At 40.7% G+C, this 19,515-nt stretch overlaps 1 protein-coding gene across 1 annotated transcript in view; it reads left to right on the forward strand.

Annotated features, from left to right (window-relative positions):
• AMPH (amphiphysin) overlaps positions 1-19,515 on the forward strand; it is a gene marked incomplete at its 5' end in the record, with an annotated part of 110,557 nt that overhangs the window by 38,588 nt on the left and 52,454 nt on the right. Inside the window, 2 exons of the mRNA XM_084280548.1 lie at positions 5,908-5,988; positions 16,934-16,988. Coding sequence (XP_084136674.1) covers positions 5,908-5,988; positions 16,934-16,988 — 136 coding nt within the window. The remainder of the gene's footprint in view (positions 1-5,907; positions 5,989-16,933; positions 16,989-19,515) is intronic.

Genomic DNA, 19,515 nt, shown 5'->3' on the forward strand with positions numbered 1-19,515 from the left:
TGAAGCCTTGTGGGAAAGGACTGATTTTGGACTCCTAAGCCTTTCAATATATATTTTCTCTCCTGTCCAGCTGCAAAGGGGAATGATAGAGCGACTTTGGTGGGCGTCTGGCCTCCAGCCAGAGACAAACCACCACATTCAATCTCCTTAAACTCCTACTGCCCAGATAAGTTTTACCACTGGGCCTCTTAAGATCTCACTTAGAACAATAGCCAGATACTATTATGTAAAATTTTGGAAGGGTGCCTAATTCCAGGTTTGCTGGATATTACAAAGATAGGGTGAGGAATGGTCTGTGCACTGTGATGCCCTGTGATGTGCAAGTCAGTGCTCTCTGTAAAGTACTTTGTGGTTTTAACCAAATGACCAGGGACTAATGTAGAAGTCTGAGGCTTCATTCTGAGAGGAATCAGTCTTGTTTGTTTTGTGGATCTCTCTAGAGCATTTTTACATCATCTGGCGATGATGTACAATTGGATTCTGTAATTTGCAGAAAGGTTATTATAATCATCACTCATAGCATAATGTTCATATTTGTCATTTAGGCTGTGTAGAAAGGCAACATTCCCCTCTTTCAATTTTGGTTAAGGGAACATACCTTATCATAGTATTTTATGCTTGTCTGGATATTATGCAGTGCTCTTCTCATTTGTTAGCAAACTGTTCCCATGCATCATGGTATTTTACAATACTCAAAGCACCATCAAGCAAAAGCTCACCAAAAAAATTAACAAAAGACAGGCAGCCATGAGAAAAATGAACCTTCATGCTTCTTGAAACAGCAAATGTCTTACTAGAGCTTCACAAACAGCAGGACAATCCATCAGTAAGAAAAATCCATCAGGGCTGTAAAATGTAAGGACATTATGTCAGAAGTTCATTTAAATGCAGTTTGTTAGGGGTGGGGAGAGGGTTCTGCAGGAGTGTCACTGCATGCTTGTCATGTATCTTCCCTAGGCCTCTTCTTGGGAAGGGAGTGGAGAGAGGCTGCTAGATTATATGGACAATTAGTGCGACCTGTAGAGTTGGGTTTTTTGCTCTTTCATACCTAGTACCTAGCAGCTGCCTTCTTCCATTGTGTGGACTATTCATTCTTCAAGCATTAATGCAGTTCAGGATAGGACTTCTCTTTTGCTTTGTGACCCTGTACAGCAGGAATTACCGTTGTTGTATATTAGGATAGCAGTTGTGGCGTTGCAGTCTTCCACTAAATGGTACATTCCTAAATTGCAGTTTACCATGTTGTCCCTTCTCCTCTTATATCACAGAATCACTATGTTGGAAAAGACCTTAAGATTGAGTCCAACCGTTCTCGTCCTATGCTAAACCAGATCCCTAAGTACCTCATCAACCCTTTTTTTGAACACATCCAGGGAAGGTGACTCAACCCCCTCCCTGGGCAGCCAGTCAGTTCCAGGCCCTGACAACTCTTTCAGTGAAAAGTTTTTTCCTAACATCTAATCTGACTCTGCCCTGACGCAGCTTCATGCCATTTCCCCGTGTCCTATCTTCCGTCACCTGGCTGAAGAGACTATTTCCCACAACTCTACAACTTCCCTTCAGGCAGTTGTTGGCCGTGATAAGGTCTCCTCTCAGCTTCCTCTTCTCCAGGCTGAACATCCCCAGCTGCCTCAGGTGCTCCTCATATGATTTGCTCTCCAGCTCCTTCACCAGTCTGGTTGCCCTTCTCCAGACTCACTCGAGGACCTCAATGTCCTTCTTAGGGTGAGGAGCCCAGAACTGCACACAGTACTCAAGGTGTGGCCTCACTAATGCTGAGTACAGGGGCACAATCACCTCCCTAATGTGATCCAGTGTGTCAAACTTGAGCAATGAAATTCAACTGTAAATGGTAGGCAAATGAGGATTATTTTGCCCCATTTAAGGGAAGACTGAAATGGGCAGCGGTGGACCAAATATCAATACAATAATAGAGATATAAGATACATCATGTGACAAGAAAGATTGGCTGTAATTTACTGAATGCTCAGGACTTCTCTGTATCATTAATACTGCAAGTGTGCAAAGAAATATGGGTTGGTGACTACAGATCTTCTAATGGTGATCTGGAAACCTGAGCTAAGCTTAGTCATTTGTTAACATCGGTAATAGAAACAATCTGGAGTGCAGATTCTGCTGAAGATAAGGAATGAGAGAGAGGTCAGAGGGTGAGGGCATAGGTGTTCCTTGCAAGTCTTCTGTTTCCTTCTTTTTCAGATCAAACTCTTGTAAATTTATTGGCCATCTCCACAGCAATTCAGCCTTTAAAAGTGTGTTGTGTGCTCTGGGTGGGAGGGTCATTGATTGCTCATTAATGATTTAAAGCATGCTTCCTTAAATTCTCACCTATGTGTTTTGTGCACCAGTGGATCTTCTTGAGACTTCAAAACCAGGCCACAGCATCACCCTTCTTGACACAGCTCCGGCCTTTGCCTGGTGGCCAGCTGTAGTCCTCAGGTTGCCTGGAGAAGTTCTGTGATAAACCAGCACCACCCCAAGCAATTGAACATGAGTGAAGAGCTTTATTGTAGCGTCTTCCTGCATTTTCTATAGCTTTCTTAGTAAACTGCTCAGCATGCTGTTATAAACAGGTTTTCAGGATTTTGAGAGTCTGTCAATGAGAAAAAGATGTGTTGGGTTTTTTCCCCACAACTTCCCAGCATATATTAATGAGAATGGAGGCTTGGGCAAACATTTGTCATAGCACAATGGTGGAGCAGCAGCAGCAGCAGTACAAAGGGAAGCCTTTGTTCTTTGAAAGTTGTTGTCTGTTTAGCATGGAAAGCATTAAATTCAATCAGCTGCTTGGAGAAGTGAAACGATTGAGTGTGTTGCATTGGAGCTATGTTGGATCAAAATATTTGTAGCAGAATTGGAACTGAGTGCTACGCTATTTCAGATGTTTATCTTAACTCTGTGATAAAATGGTAACTTAAACTTACTGGGTGTGTTCTGGCTGCTGATCTACTTTCTTTAAAAAATCCTAATAATTGTAACTGTGGTATGAGTTGTGGCTCCAAACTGAGCTTGTTTGGAAAGCCAAGGCTTTCACCGCAAAAAGAAAGTGTTAAATATTGTTTGGGTTTTTTTTTTTTTTTTTGTCTCTACAGTGCTCAACTGTCTGACTTACTAACAGGAAAGCCAAAGAATGTTGATCTTTTGCTCTGTTTAGTCAGAAACTTACTCTAGCACAAATGGAAATTCTTGGAGGGAAAAAAAAATATGAAAAAGCTCCAAATAAAACACACCTTTTTTACCCCCATGACTCCTTTTCACCACCTATGATGATAAAAATTCCTTTGCACACATGTTTGACAAGGGATGGATATGTGTTGGGATGTCTGATGAGGTAACTGTCAGGTCCTGTTCGTCCTGCTGCTGCAGCTCCTGTGTAAGGAGCTGAGCTGCTCTTGAGGCCTGGGTGGTCTCACACAAACAGTTTCTCCCTTTTTTTAGCTTTTTTTTTCTTTTTCTTTTGTTAATTGGTTTGTTGGTTGGTTCGTTCTTCTATATCTCAACTCCCATAGTCTTAAAACATTTTTTAGGGGAAGATGGGTACGTTTGTCTGGGTGGTATTCTCAGCAGCTATTGTAACACTCATCCTTGCCACAGGACATGAGTTTTCAATATAATCAAGCTTACTCAAGTTAATCTGTAATTTTCTCTATTATATTGGTTTTCTTTCTTTGGTATGTTGCAGACATTTAACAGCATTCACTTCACAGTCATTATTCAATTGATCATTTTAATTCAACATCAGCAAATCAGTGACGTTTTCATCTTAACGCTTTGCATCCTCACAAAACTGAAATGTGTTATTTGGTAAATGAAGGCACTTAGATGACTTGAAAGGGGAACTGTTTAGTCTTCTGTCTTTAAAAAGATTTAATGAAGATGCAACATCCCCAGATGGAAATAGTCTTGCATTTTGTATCTAGACATGTAATTGTGATGACATTTATTAATTGTATCAGACATGTTTTTCCTTGCTCAAATTGTATGTATTTGTGTTGAATCTGTCATTTATTTTATCTCAGTACAACATTGTCAGGCAATTCATCTATACATGTGTTCACCTAACAGCATCTATGTTTACCACCAGGTCAAATTTAACTTCATTCTCAATGCTAATTGGACTTAGGAATATATGAACTAAATAATTAGCAACATGCTGGGCCAACACTGATATTCATTTTAGATCCTTAGTGTAATTCAGTGCATTAAGCAAATCATACAGTTTGGAGATGACTGTTAAACCAAGAAAAAAAAAATAGAGCAGCTGGTTCATTTTTGAGTGGTGGTTGGTTGGGGGTTTTTTTGTCTTTTTGTGGCAGTTTAAGGGTAGACTTACTGCTGCATTATTTAGTCTAATGTGAAATGGGGTAGTTTTTGCCTATTTCTTTTTTTGATGGGGTGATTGCATTCAGCATGCTTACCTGGCTGCCACCTCTTTGAAAAGGAAATGTTGGATTTTTCAGGAGTTGCCTGGTGTGGATCAAAGTCATACCACAGTTGGGGGCAGACTGTTTGGCTCGTTGGTGACAAGGAGCAATATGAAGGCCTGTGATGAGTCAAAATGTTAAATTAAATGATTCCTCTGTAAAACCATCTGTGATACTTTTTAACATTTTATTAAAAGATTGGTGATGAGACCATATGAAATCTTTGGAAGTAGTAGGCAGACTTAAAAGCAACCCAAAATGCCCAGATAGGCCAGGGGAATGAAAAGCTGAAACATCGCTATAGGCAGCAGAAGGCTATTCTTTTTCCTTGCTGATGTCATTCTTTCTGTCTTTCAACTGTAAATATGTCAAAACTTCCTTCAAGTTCCACATGCCAGGTCTGTAGGTAGCATTGCATCACCTTCATGGTCATCTTGACCTGCTGGTTTCTACTGTGGCCATGCTGGACCACCCCCCACTTTGTGCAGCCCGGTGAAATGGTGGGAGGCTGGCAGTCATAGAGAGAGTATGCTGTTGTGAGAAGAATAGGAGGGGATGTTTATATGTTTATTCATAGTATCAGCTAATTTCTACTGTTTCAATTTTGTGTTGTTTCATTTGGCTTTGTTTTTTCCTGTGAAAATGGGAAACTGTCATGAGAGAGCAATCCTAGCATCACTGTGTGAGATGGTCCATCCCACATGCAGTGGGATCTCCTAAAAGATATGAGGGCTACTCGATAGGAAGAGTGAAGCCTACTTTCAGCTAGGTATAAGTCTTCAATAATAAACTGAATGGAGAGTGCTTGGATTTAAAAATAGTCTAAAGTGTAGCTGTGTCAAATTACTTTTAAGATTGCTATCACGTGAATATTGCTGACATATGCAGTGTATTTATTATCTAGTGGATGATAATCCACTCCTGAATTAGAGAAGAGCAAGTATGAGCACAATAGGAGTTTTAAATATGCATCAGTTGTAGCAGTTTTTCATGCAGCCTTACAGTTTGTTCTTTATTCTTACTCTATGACTTGATGTTGACAATCATGCAGATAAGGATGATGTTAATTCTATTCAATGCAATGGGCCATAAACAGAAGAAAAACCTAATGAAATTTGAATTTTTGTTTTTCTTTCTCTGTCTGAATGGGAGGAAAACTTGCAGTTCAAGCAAATTTCCCTCATTTTTTCTTGCTTTTAAGTCCTGGAATTCTTTGCTAAAAGAAATGTTGCCTCATTAAAGAAAAAAATATATATATATCTCCCTCCCAAGGGCTGCATACTTTGAAGAGTATTTACACATACACACACGCACCACACCCCTGCTGTTTTCCTTTTTTATTTTGACAAAACAGTTCCCTATGTGAACTTCAGAAACTTACATCTAACTGCAAGAAAAGCAGCATTGAAAGTAGTTGCCGTTTTGTTTTGTGAAATAAAGTTATTCCATTTTCTTTTCAATACAGGTACTTCAAAAATTAGGAAAAGCTGATGAAACAAAAGATGAACAGTTTGAAGAATATGTTCAAAATTTCAAACGACAAGAGGTCAGTGACTTCTCCAGTTTCCTTAATTGTGTCTTAACAACAACAAAATACACTTGAACTTGCCAATTTTGAAGGTGATGTTACAGGGTAACAGGTAAATAGAATTAATTTGCATGTGTGTGTAAGATTTTGTTTTGCTAGTTTCAGATGGAAAGACCAGTTGATTTTATACATGCAGCAGGCTAAGAAATGTGATTGTAATACAAGGACATACTGTAACCATACATAACACCATCACATTCAAAGTGCTTGGGGCCAGTGGAGGGGTGGCACATTTTCAACAGCATAAACGAAAGCGCATCACAACCCTTACTAAATACAGCTTTGTAGTGTGGTTAAGCTGCCTGTTTGTGCAGGGGCCTGTCGCGGCAGTGCTGATGAAGTACTAGTAGGAGTAAGGCTCAGTTGTTCTACGTATTTTAAACACAAGATGTGAAAATGAAAATGCTCTGAAGAGTTTATAATCTACTCCCAGTGCTATCCTAAAAACTAACCTCAATTACTCCTTGCTTTGTTGGACAGACTTCTTGGCTCAGAGGTGATTAACTGTAATTAATTGTATAGTAGCTTTCTAGAACAAATTAATGCCTACCATGAGCTGCATTAATGCCACCAAGAAAACAGTCTTGTTATGCAAGTACAAACTGAGGTGTCTGTCGTCTTTATGAGCTATCATTTAGAGCTCACACAGAAAGGCACTGGAGGGTGAAAGAACTGCTCCCACGCTTTTTATGCGATGTAAAAAATTGACTCATGTCAGTGTTTGCAATTTCTGCCCTGAGTCAGTCCTGTCTACCACAGGCACTTCCGTCCTTCCCATGTAAACACAACCCCTGCCTCAGTTATTTTGAGTACAAGAGAAAAAAAGCACTCTGTCTGCCGTGTTCACCAATAAGAAGCATATAAATTGCTTGAGTTCCGTTAGTTTTGTTCATACTTTGATCTACAGCTTGCTGGTAATGCAAAGATACAGAGCATTACAATATGCACCTGAATTATCACTCTTACTGATTAATACCTTGCTGAACTGCTGTCTTCTCTGAACTCAGGCAGCCATTTCTTCTTGGTTTACATTCAGTCCTGCCTTCAAGATTATCTCTGCAACTCTAGAGCCTTAAGGAAAAGCAGAATTAAATTCTAGGTATTAAAGAATAAAAAAGGAAGCCTGGGTCATTAATCCTTGTACTCAGGTCCACCAAACTGTTGATGTGGGCCATTGAGTTGGCTTGCAAGCCTGTTATAGCTTATCCTATCTCTTGCAGTTCCCTCCAACATTTGTCCCCGTGGTGTTTGCCAACCTAACAGAGCCTTTTTATAGCAGAGGCAGTTTGAGAGTAGATCCAAAATTTATTTTGTTTCTTACAGTGTCATTTAGCAATGGTTTAGCCATTTCATGGCCATTTGGCTCCCTGGTATACAAAAGACAGGGATCTCCAGGAAAGAGTCCAGAGGTGGGCTATGAAGATGATTAAGGGCCTGGAACATCTCCCCTATGAGGAAAGGCTGAGTGAGCTGGGACTGTTCAGAAGACTAAGGGGAGGGACCTTATTAATATTTATAAATATATTAAGCATGGGATGCAGGGGGAAATAACCAGCCCCTTTTCAGTGGTCTGTGGAGACCGGACAAGGGGCAGTGGCTGCAAGCTGGAGCACAGGAAGTTCCTCACCAACATGCGGAAGAACTTTTACACAGTGAGGGTGACAGAGCCCTGGGACAGGCTGCCCAGGGGGATTGTGGAGTCTCCTTCTCTGGAGATATTCAAGACCTGTCTGAACACCTATCTTCGCAGTATGAGCTGGGGAGCCTTCTTTGGCAGGGGGGGTTGGACCCGATGATTTCTCGAGGTCCCTTCCAACCCCTACGATTCCGATTTCATCTACCAACATTTGATTTTGAGGAAGGCTGCCACTTCAGTTCTGTGCTCTGGGAATCCTAGTAAGCTCAGAGCTGTGAAAATAGTTTTTCTTGTTTCCCTCCCTTATTGAGCCTGCAAAACTTGGGAGCTCAACTGGTCATACGGATAGAATGATCTTTTTGTTAATTTAAACACAGCAAGTGAGGACTCCCGGTTCAGCTCAGGGAAAAGAAAGAGAATAGTGCTCATTACCCAGTAGATAACTGCAAAACTGAAGTCTGAACATGCTAGTCCTTGCCTCCATAGCAGACTAGATGGTGAGTATGTACCAAACTCAACAGCAGGCTCTGTGTAAAGGTATGTCCAGCAGACCTATCTGTAGGAATAGCTCGTTAAGGCTATCCAGTGATCCATTCCCATCTCTTTCTGAATACAGCCAGATAAGAGTCTGTTCTGGACTTGACAACCCAACTTGAATTATGGAGTTGAATCACCGTGGAGAAACTGACTCAACCCTGGTCTGGAGAGAACAGAGAATAGTGGCTTTGCAGAGCCTCAGGACTTTCCCTGTTAGAAGCGGTTAAGATGCTTCAGTGGAAACCAACAGTAAAAGTCTTTGATTTTTAACAGTGAATACAGCTGTTATTCACTTTCCATTTAAGCTGTAAACTGGACATTGCCACTCTAAATAAAAAATTATGGAACAAAAAGAATGTAAAAACTCATATATCACACAGATTTTTGGTGTATTTCAAGAAATTTCTTGAGGCTTAGATTTTTTTCTCTGCACAGCTAATTGTGGATGTGCTCAGCCTCTTAATTGACCCTGAAGTTGAGAGAGAGGAAAAAAAGACAAATCCTGCATATTTCTCTCCACTGTGAAAATATCATCAAGTTGCTTGGAATTTTACCTGAAATTTCATCTCAATTCTGTTGTTCAAGCAACTGAATCTTATGCACTTTTTTTTGACAGGAGGTAAACTATCAATTCCCTTATCCCTAAGTATATTGTAATGACTCAGAGTGCTTGTTTTGATTTTGTAAGAGGTCAATATTCTAACTTGTGTCTATGCATATTTACCTCATTATTTTTCCCTTATGTAGTTATGAGACTTAGTTTACAGAGTATAATTAAAATACATTTTAGTGTTTAAAGCCATTATGTAATGTATATATACATACAGAGATATACCAGTTGCTACTAGAAAAGTGGCTGCCTGTGACATGTTGTCAGAATAAAGTCAAATGTCAAGTGCTGTTGTTGCTAGTTTTCATTCAAGTGGAAACTAAGACTCTTTTGGTTTTTTTTTTCATCATTGAGTGAGCAGAACATGCTTCTGTGGGCTGCTGTACTTAATGTGTGTCTCACAGTAACAGCTGCTTCTTGGCTGTAATTATTAGGGGTCCTGAAAAGTCTTAATCTGGCCAGGTCTGTGTTTCACACCTACAAATTTACCCGCCTTACAGCTATGGGACAATGTTGACTGAAGTTGTTCAGAGGGAAAAATAATGTTCATTAAAGTGCTTTTTTTGCATCAGACATGCCACTGATTTCATACAATTAATTAATGACCTAAGATACCAAAGATAAGATTCGCCAACTACACACAGGCACTAGACACGCCTGGCTTCAGCAGTTGCTCCAGTCACTTGGCTGTGCCCACAGTCCTGCGTCATACTTGCTGGCCCCATGGTCCTCTGGAGCACCCCATGGCATCTCCAGCAGCAACAGACACATGTTTTGGCAGCTGAACCCTGCTTCTGAGAGGTCATCCAGTGTCGGATTGTGACACCTAAATGTGAGTGTCTGCGTTGGAGTTTTTCCAGACACATGTGTGAAATTAGGCAGTGTGGTCTGGAGGGCCAAGACACAAGCCCATCAGTCTCTTAGGTCTTAATGGCTCTGTTCATTCCCATGTAGGACTCCTAACCATGTAGACAGGCCTAGAGTCCCCTTTTAGCTCAGCCCTGGGCAAGTGGTCTCTCCCTGAGCCATGTCACAAGTGTGCTGGTCCCCATGGCTTGGGGACCCGTGCTTCAGCTGCATCTTCTTGATTCCCCCAACAGACCCTGGATTGTGGTTCATACCTTTGCCAGGTGAAGGAATGCCAATTGCTTATCATACCAGCACCTGGCTCAAACCTTGCAGGAATGCACCTGTCAGTGAAGTCATGGCCTGTGCTGGGGTCACTCATGGCTTCTGGCTCAGGTCTGCTGGGTTGAGCAGCTGCTGAAGTTTGTCAGTTGCCTATATGTTGGTATCTGTTGCCACTTGCAAGTCCCTAGTGTGTCCTCCCTGGCTTCCAAATGCTATTCCACAAAGCTAGCAGCTCTCTTAAGACTGGTTTTGTTTCCTGTTTGTGGATATCTTGCACGATATCACAAAAGGCACTGGAGAGCTATGCTGAGTGAATGGATTTGGCTTTTGAGTTTCCTTAATTGCCCTCCTGACTCCACAGGCTGCAATGAAGAGCTCTGCAATGAGGAGAGGCACCCAACTCATGTAGACAGTCATAGGTGTCTTAATCTGGAGTTGAATGAAGGACATGACGAAGAAGGGAAGCATCAATATGTGCTGTAATCCTGTGATATGCAGCCTGTGTTCTGCAACACCTTCTTTTCTCTGAGAATTATTAGATTTCCTATATATATATTTGACCATCTTTAAACCTACCTTATTATAGAATCACAGAATGGCATGGGTTGGAAGGGACCCCAAGGATTACAGAGTTCCAACCCCCCTGCCACAGGCAGGGCCACCAACCTCCAGGCCTGGATCTACACAAGGTTGCCCAGGGCCCCATCCAACCTGGCCTTGAACACTTACTTCCAGGGACAGGGCATCCACCACCTCTCTGAGCAGCCTTTTCCAGCACCTCACCACTCTCTCTGTAAAAAAAGCTCACCCTAATATCTAATCTGAACCTTCCTTCCTTTAGTTTTAATCCATTCCCCCTTGTCCTGACATTATCTATTGATTCCCCTCCTATTTGTATGTTCCCTTCAGGTACTGGAAGGCTGCAATGAGGTCCCCTCACAGCCTTCTCTTCTCTAAGCTGGGCAAGCCCAGCTCCCTCATCCCTTCTTCACAGGGGAGGTGCTCCAGCCCTCTAATCATCTTCGTGGCTCTCCTGAACCCTCTTCAACAATTCTACATCTTTCTTGTATTGCAGGCCCTAGACCTGGACACAGTACTCCAGATGGGTCCTCCCCTTAGATCTCTCATTCTACTGATCTTGTGTATGGTCTTGACATAGCGAAAATAATCCAGGCAATCAATGAAAAAGTTTGAGCTTTAAAATTACTCTTACTAGGAGACACTGTTTCCCTGTAGCTGATACCCAGATTTCCTTGGTTGCCTGTGGAATCCCATACTAAACTGGAGGGGATTCTTGATACTTCTTTAGTTGCAACATACTGTTGGTTCAGTACTGCTCTGTCCATAGGATACTCCTTCGGTAAATGAAGATGATGCCAAATGCTGTCCCTGGTAGTTAATCTGAAGTAATCCAGACATGGGAAAACATGATCTAGACTAGCAGGACAGAGCTTTTTTGTTCTGTGAGCCAAGAAGCATCTGTAAAGTGCATTCAAGGGGACTGCATCTGACAGGCGTCTTTTCACGGGCAGTCCCAAAGCGTACATCAGGTACCAGATGGCCACTAAGACAAATACAGGCAATACAATGCACAAAGTATTTTGGGGGGGCTATGGGAGGGATTTTGCTGCTGATTACTATTTCATCCTGAAATGTACATTTAATAATGATCTTATGCCTGAGAGCTCATTTTTCCTGAGACAAGAAGAGACATAGTGTACTATTAAATTTTATCTCAACCTCATTAATTTCCAGTCAGGCAGGATACCCAGCAACGTGAGGTCCTCTGTTTTATGCTACAAAATTATCTCTGCAGGAGCAGCCCTGATCCATTCCAACTAATCCCTCACTTCAAAGGAGACCGCATCTGATCCAGTGTTTTTGCTTTTTCAGTTCTACCCATTGATTGCTCCAAATCTAGAGCCTAGACCACTGTCACACTGGGCTGACTTTAATTGCCCCTTGAATATAAACTATTACACCTCTGCAGCTTTAGTAACTGTGATAATTGTTTTCTCACGGGCAGTGCAGATGAATGATCAAATTATTTCTGACTATTTTTACAGCAGACTGGTATATGTTTCTTCAGGATAAGGTACCTTGGGATTTAACATGCTAACTGAGTGTGATCCAGTTCACAACAAGCAGTTCTGGACTATTTTCTACCAGACCTGTTAATAGATAGGTTATATGTTATTTAAGAATATGGTTATGGATATGCAGCTACAGAGATAAACAGGGGTCAAGTATGTTTTCAGTAAGTGTAGCTTGGCTTTTAATATGTATAGATTATTTTTAGCCGTAGAATCGTAGACTGCACTTGCTGTCTCTACACACCCCAAATTTTCATTAAAGCCATTATTCTGGCCTCTACTCTGAGGCCGTGAATATGCCTATAGGAACATTTTATAGGTATGAAGGTAGGATCCTTCTTGGACAGGGAGAGGTTTAGTTGTGAGGCAAGAAGGTTGCAATTTCATTTAAGAAGGGTGCCAAGTATTTTCTGTTCACTGCTCATCTGAAATGGAGACTGAGGTTTCAGTGAAAGGGTTAGCTGGTTGAGCATCACTGCAGGCAGAGAGCTTTCTCACCCTGCTGCTGGGAGTTTTTACTAATGTGAGGCAGAACACCATGGTGCTTACCTTTAGAGTTCATACTTTTTGGATTAGTCCATATTGTCTGAGGAGCCTGTTTGGTTTGATGCAGTTTGTTCCAATTCATCATTTTACTTCATAATTACAACAGTGAAATTCTTCCTCTTTAGCTACTTTAGTGATTGGGCCTCAATTTTGGTGCTGTCTTGGTAGGTACTAGGATGCCAAAAAACCCCTCTGTGTTTCTAGAGAAGGTTGCAAACCCAAGTATTTTCAAGTGATGCATTAGAGAAATAATTCAAAACCCAAACTACAGCTTGTAGAAAGAAAAAGGAAGAAACTAATTTCTTTAAGGAAAAGCATTCCGCAATCTGGGAGTCAGTTCTAGAAACTGTAAGACTGAGAAATGGTAAAATAGAGTATGCTGATATGTAGATATATTTTATACTGAATTATGTATTTGTCCCAATAGCTTCTTATTTTGTTAAGCTTCACTTAACAGAATAGTCCTTTGGATTCATACTTCTGAGTTCCCTAAAAGACCTACTAGTAAATACTACCTAAAGTGTTCAGAGAGACAGTGCTGCTTTACATTGCAGCTAGTAACTGCACATTACAATAAAGGTAATCATCCAGATGATACAGAAAAGGCTTTATTTTGAGCTATTTCCCTGACGTCTTAGTGATGAAATGACAAAATTCTTTAAAAAGAAAACCAAAACTAACCATAGACAAGAATCTGTAGTACTGATAAGGCTTAGTGCTGCTGTAAATACGTGTAAGACCTGTGGCTGTTGATAACATGATTCTGAAACACTGAGCCTCCTTTTCTCACTGAGTGCATGTGTCTCTACTGGCTTCATAATACTGACCTATGCAATAAGACCAGAGAGTTGAAAAGGGAAGCTGACAGCAGTACTGACTGTATGCTACAGTGTTCAGAGTAACCAGCTGTTGTTTGGGACATGGCTATGGAGACCTGTGTTGATTTTCCTAGTAAAGGATGTTGCTTTGGGTGGTCAGCATGCCTACCTTGCTCTTTTGTGAAGTTTAACTGGATTGCCGGACAGATTTCTGGTAATTTCTATCTTGAGTGTGACCAGGTGAGCTAAGACCACTGATTTTTGGTGCTGGAGCCTGGTGAGAACATGCTTGCTGTGACTGTGAGAAGTTTGCTATGAACTGTGCTGTTAAGATTTCTCTCTGGAGTTTTCTTGCATAATATGAAACTCTGACTCATATTGCTGCTTCATGTAGAACAAGTAAAAGAAATTATGAAATTATAAAGGAAGCATCACTGCTTTCTTGGGAAATCTCATTTCAGAGAAACACAACATCTGCAAAATGACACCTAGTTTTCATTCTTTTCAAGAAACTGCATCTCAATTAACAAAATTGACGGCCTTAATGAAGATACTTGTAACCGAGGTTTCAGAACTACCAGATGAATTCATCTAACAGATTGGAAACATGAAAAAGTGGGAGAATATGAAATATGTGTCATTGCTTAAAACAGTGCTTTTTAAAACAAATACACCTTGGTTTGCAAAGTTTTGGGTGCCAGTAAAGCAATTTTTTCATCCTGTGAGTATTAGTCTGTTAAGTGAGAAAAGGGTCTATACCCTCATGAACAGTGAGTTTACTATAGCAAAATGTGTGGACTAGAGGCACTCTTTCCAGAATTCACAAGGCTGAAGTCTTTTGATGCAAATTTTTATTTCTGGTGTTGTATAGAAAGGTCTGATTCTGTTGCCATTGGAACTGAAAGATTTTCTCTCAAATTCACTGGGAGCTGCCTGCCCTGTGGGGCCTTAGATGTCGTATGTTATATGTTTGCTAATGAAGAAAAATTCATAAGGCTCTGTGTTGCTTAGATATTTCAATGGCTTGTGACCTGTTAATAACCTAGACTGAGGGAGATTTGTGTTAAAATTATTCCTTTGAATGAATTGTCAGAATTTGTAACAGCACATATGGCAAGATACTGCATTGTGCTTTACTGCTTTGACTTTCCCTGCTGTGTTTTCCTGAGCAGTGGTTGCTGATGACTCATGAAGATAACCAGCAGCAAAAGATCTCATAGCAGTTTACAGTACCTGTAGTAAAAACACACCACAGCACTGTTATAAACGTGGTGTTTGAGCAGTGCGTGTTCCTGGCATGCTGTTTATGATGTGCTGCTTAGTGACAAAATGGCATGTCCATGAGTAAGTATAGGCCTTTTACTGGACATAAGGACAGCTAATAGCTCTGAACCATTCAAAGTTCTTTAATAACTAAAAATTATTACCTAATGAGCACATCTTCAGCCATATCATGATAAAGAATCAAGCTGCTATGTGTATCTGCTTCCCTTTTTCACCACAAGCCAAAAGACTATATTGCTGCTCAGGACAGAGAGGATACAAATTGGAAAGATCGTTTCTCTACCTTCGTGTGACTTCTCAAAGGACCAGGGATCCTCCCAAGAGGAGACTGGTGTTTATAAAAGGAGAACTTTCCTCCTCATTCTCCCACATATTTACACTTCCGAAGTGTGTTAGGATGCTACCGTGTTATGTAGGATGATAAAATGTGTTGTTATGATGTGTTAGGGTGGAACTTTTTACTAAAAAGGCAGTATGAAGATGTACTACACACATACGGACACAACATAAGGGACACAACACCAAGCTACCACTACTTTCAGAACTTCCATTGTTTTGTGAGTAATTAAGCTGAGGTTTAATCCAGTGATTACTCAATGTGTGCCTATCTGGCCCTTGCTTTGACACGCAGCTTTATCCCAAAGCAAGGGAAAGGTTTGCTTTCAAATCTCAAACAGGAGACAAATTTGGGGTCCGGGTGCTGCTTGTGCTCTTAACTGTTACTCAGCAGCTTCTCAGGTATTGCCTTGTTCCCTGTGCTCAGAATTTAGTTGATTGATGGATTTATATTCAGAAAGGAGTTTTACTTCAGATCAAGTTAGTGTAAAAGCAGCCTTCTGTTGAATCAATAAAGTGATATCAGTCTGCTTTCTAAGTCCTCTCAGCCATCTTTTTTACCTTCTAAACTCTAATATTTCCAGGATCTTAAAACAGTTGTTCTCTTACAGTATAATGAAAATTGGGGGCTCTTGATCCAGTTCTAAAGGCCATCAGTTCCCTGCAGGGAGCTGGAAGAGGCAAGTGAGTTTGGTAGGGGTACTGGCTAGGAAAATGGGCATTCTTTGAGAACCACCATTTGGATTTAATGTGGCTGCAGGTAGATTTATTCAAAGATCCAGACAGTACCTTTCAACCTGAATTTCTTATGATTCTCTGTGTCTGAAGGTTCTGACATCACTGTTGCTGATGGCAAATCCTATACTGATGTCAGAAGTCCTTTGACTTCAGTGGAGTTTTAGCCAGTTATACCAGTTGAGACTCTGCCTCCTAAAGTATTCACACATACGACCTGTTGGAGTCTAACTTTCATACACACACAAAAAAAAGAAAAAAGAGAGAAAACCTCTAAAACAGTCATATTTTGCAGCTGATTTTTCCATATGGTGTATGTGACAAAATATAACTGCAAGCTGATATTTCTATAGTTTCCCACTGCTGAAATAAATAATTTGAAAGGATGTTGGGAACTGATAAACACAGAGCATTTCCAGAATCTTCAGGCTACTGCAGGTGTCCTGGAGAATAGCTTTTTAACAATGCAGCACAGATTTTATTGCAAATCCTTGTTGTAAAGTTGAACTTGACATAGTCAGAGATAAAGCAACCCATGCTGTCTATTCTGAGGTTGCCAGTGGTTGTTGGTATATGGTAGAGATCTTTTTAATGTATTTACCAAAGAAGCAGTTAAGATTTCACTGCAGACTGGGATATGCTCTAGCCAAGTTAAGCAAAATAATGAATGCTATTGTTTTTTAGTAGTTATTTGCTTCCAACATATTAAAATGTTAAAATTCTTGGAAAACTGTTTGCAAAATTAGTAAGCCATTTCTGTGAGGACATGGATTTTCAGCAAGTCTAGACTATCTTTCTTTGTCTGGTTTGAAGTGAACGTACGCCATTCTTGATGGTATGGTGTGTTTCAGGTTAGGACACTGGCCAGATTGACTTGAGCTGGGCCTTGGCCATAAAATATACCTATCTTTCTTGGGCTGGAATTCTGCCATGTGCAGGTGACTGATAAAATAGAACCAGAAATTTTAGCCTAGAGAGTACACTATGTATACCATCTTGGCCAGGCCACCTTTTTTTGTGTAAGCCCATGCACGCTTGCAACGTATGATGCTGTTTATCAGCTCCCAAAACTGCTTTTTGTTGTTATGCTTGACATACTGTACGCATGTTTTAAGGCATAAAATATAACTAAAATGTGTTTTCACTTTTTTTCTTTTTTGTTTTTTTTCTTATCCAGGCAGAGGGTTCCAGGCTCCAGAGAGAGCTGAGAGGATATCTAGCAGCCATCAAAGGTGATTTTTAAGTTTTGTCATGTTTTCAGAAAGTAAACTTCTGTTAAAAATTGAGAGAGGTAGGTTTGTTTAAGGTACATAAAGACAAATTGAGTAGTCTGCTTTTCTGCTTTGAATCCAGCACAGGCTCTTTAGCCTGTTGCTAGGGATTCTGCGCCTTTGATGTCAATTCACCTGTACAGTCTTACATGTATGGCTCTTCCTTGGCTGTCCTTTATATGCAGGGCTGCTGCCCAGATTCTCACATTGCATGTATTTTGACCACCCACAAAATCTACGTGTCATCTTGCTCATATCTGCAAGTGCTGCAATGTGATAATACCCTGTGCAAGGCAAGTGATTACTTGATCTCCACAACTAACATTCCCAGGTATTACTAGCTGGACGATGATCTCCTCTCTCCAAAACCACACTCCCAGTGACAATGTGATTTCTCATGTCTTTCTGACTCCTCAATCCATTTTTTCCATGTTTAAAAATCAAATGAGATGTCTTTCAATACTGCATTGAAAGTCCAATTTAAGTCAGTGCTTACATATCAGAGATTAAGTAAACAGCTATTTAAGTCCTACTGGACATCTGTAAATCCAGCACACTCAACTTAGCACCATACACAGAGCATTCTCTTTCTCGTACCATCTCTCTTTAGAGGAATTGGAGGCCAGGTGCTAACGGAAGGGAACAGAAGTTGGTAACTAACAGAGAAATAGTGGTGACTTCTTGAGATAAATATATATGCGTGAATATATTTTAACCTGGCTCCTGTCCAGTAGGAAAAACTTTACAAATGAGTATTAGCATCCAAGGAAATCACTGTGGCATAATAAAGCTTCAGCAACTGTTGGCAGGCGGGGAAGAAAGCTCTTTTTGATGGGAATTTTAAAATGGGGAGCAAAGCAGTAACATAATGTTGTTGACTGTGCTATGTTGGATGGGCTGGGCAAGGAAAATCCTGTACGAGACAAAGGATATTTTGCCTTGTAGGGCTTTGCACAATGCCAGTCCATTATGCGATCCTATTGGACACTGATTTTATTTTCTTCTTTTTCAGTAATCCCTTCCCCCACACATTGTCAGATGGATACTCAGAAGCAGCATGATGAAGCTGTTTGTTGAGCAGATGGCTTTTCTGTCACCTAGGCTGACTGTTTACATGCTGCTTAGTGACAACAATCCTCCCCTCCGTGTTTCATTTTCTTTCTCTCTCCTTCCCTCTTCCAGTTCTTTGTGCATTCATGGTTATTTTGCTAGTTTACTCTCTTTACACCAAATTTTCATTTTAACTTGGTGAGAAATTTTTCATGGTGCATCTTTTGTCTTTTTAGCCAGGCTTTTCTGTTCAGCATCTTTCCCTTGCTGCAGTCTATAAGCCCATGTTTGAAAATAGTTTGGACTGACTTTTTTTACCAAGAGTGAAGAGTGTTCGCTAACACCTCAGTAACTATATGTCTTAAAAAAGACCCAGCTGCCATGAGCAGCTCACAAAAGGTGTTACTCCTCAAAGCCAACAAGCCACCAGTGGGCATCCTTGGTGCACATATTGGCACACCTTCACGCTGTGGAGTGGGAAGACAGCAAAAGACAGTAGTCCGCAAACACAGGGACTTTCCCAAAGCTGGGGCTTTCCCAAAGCTGACTAAATCCACGGTGGCAAAGGCACCTTCCAGATTTTGAATGGTAGAAGCAAAACAAGCATCTGCTACAGTCTCTTTGTTGCTATTCTTTGAAGTACTGCCTGCTATTGTTAAAATATTTTTGCGTGGCTGTGCACATTATGGGAACCCCTGAATTTTAGGCACTGGAGTGGGTTTTCAGCACCTAGGACATCTGAGCCTTGGAGGCATGCTGTTATCAGAGGGTCATTTTGCAGGGAAAAACGTCGGTCATATCATTGGAAAATAATGCACTTGACTTCCTTGTACTCTTCCAGGTGTGATAAAAGCAGTTCAAGCTTACGCTAAAATCATTTCATTAAGCTGATATGCTGTGAACTCTAGTAATAAGTTTCATTTTGCTGCATGCCTTTTGACTGAATATTGGAAGTTGGAAGTACTAGATGGGGGCATGATTTAAGCAAGGAATAGTTGATTGAGCATTCTTCTGACCCTCTATCCCTACATTTTAATATACTTGTCAGCTTGACGGTTAGTATGTCAGCTTGAGGGTTAGTATCACACATTCAGAGGGGCTTCTTAGTCTTGGCTGGATCTTGATCTTTACTGCTGGTTACTCAAGGCCTCAGAGGAACCATGTCATGAAGCTGTTGAACATGACACTAGTTCTTATGTGCTGTTTTATTTCACCTGCATGATAGTTTAACATTTGCTCTGTATCAGTGGTGCTTCTACTAACGAGACTGTGTACTGTTCTCCATAGCTATAGTCATCTCATGTCTGTCTTCTGTCTTTTCCAGTCTCCTTGGCAACGTGTATCTGGGTTTTCTTCCTCATGATTTATTTTTTAAAGCCTTTGAGAGCTGTAGGTGACTAACAGTTTTGTGGGCCGGTTGTTTAAGAAAACTTAAATC

The sequence above is a fragment of the Gallinula chloropus genome (genome assembly GCF_964237585.1).
Source record: "Gallinula chloropus genome assembly, chromosome: 2".
Taxonomy (NCBI): domain Eukaryota; kingdom Metazoa; phylum Chordata; class Aves; order Gruiformes; family Rallidae; genus Gallinula; species Gallinula chloropus.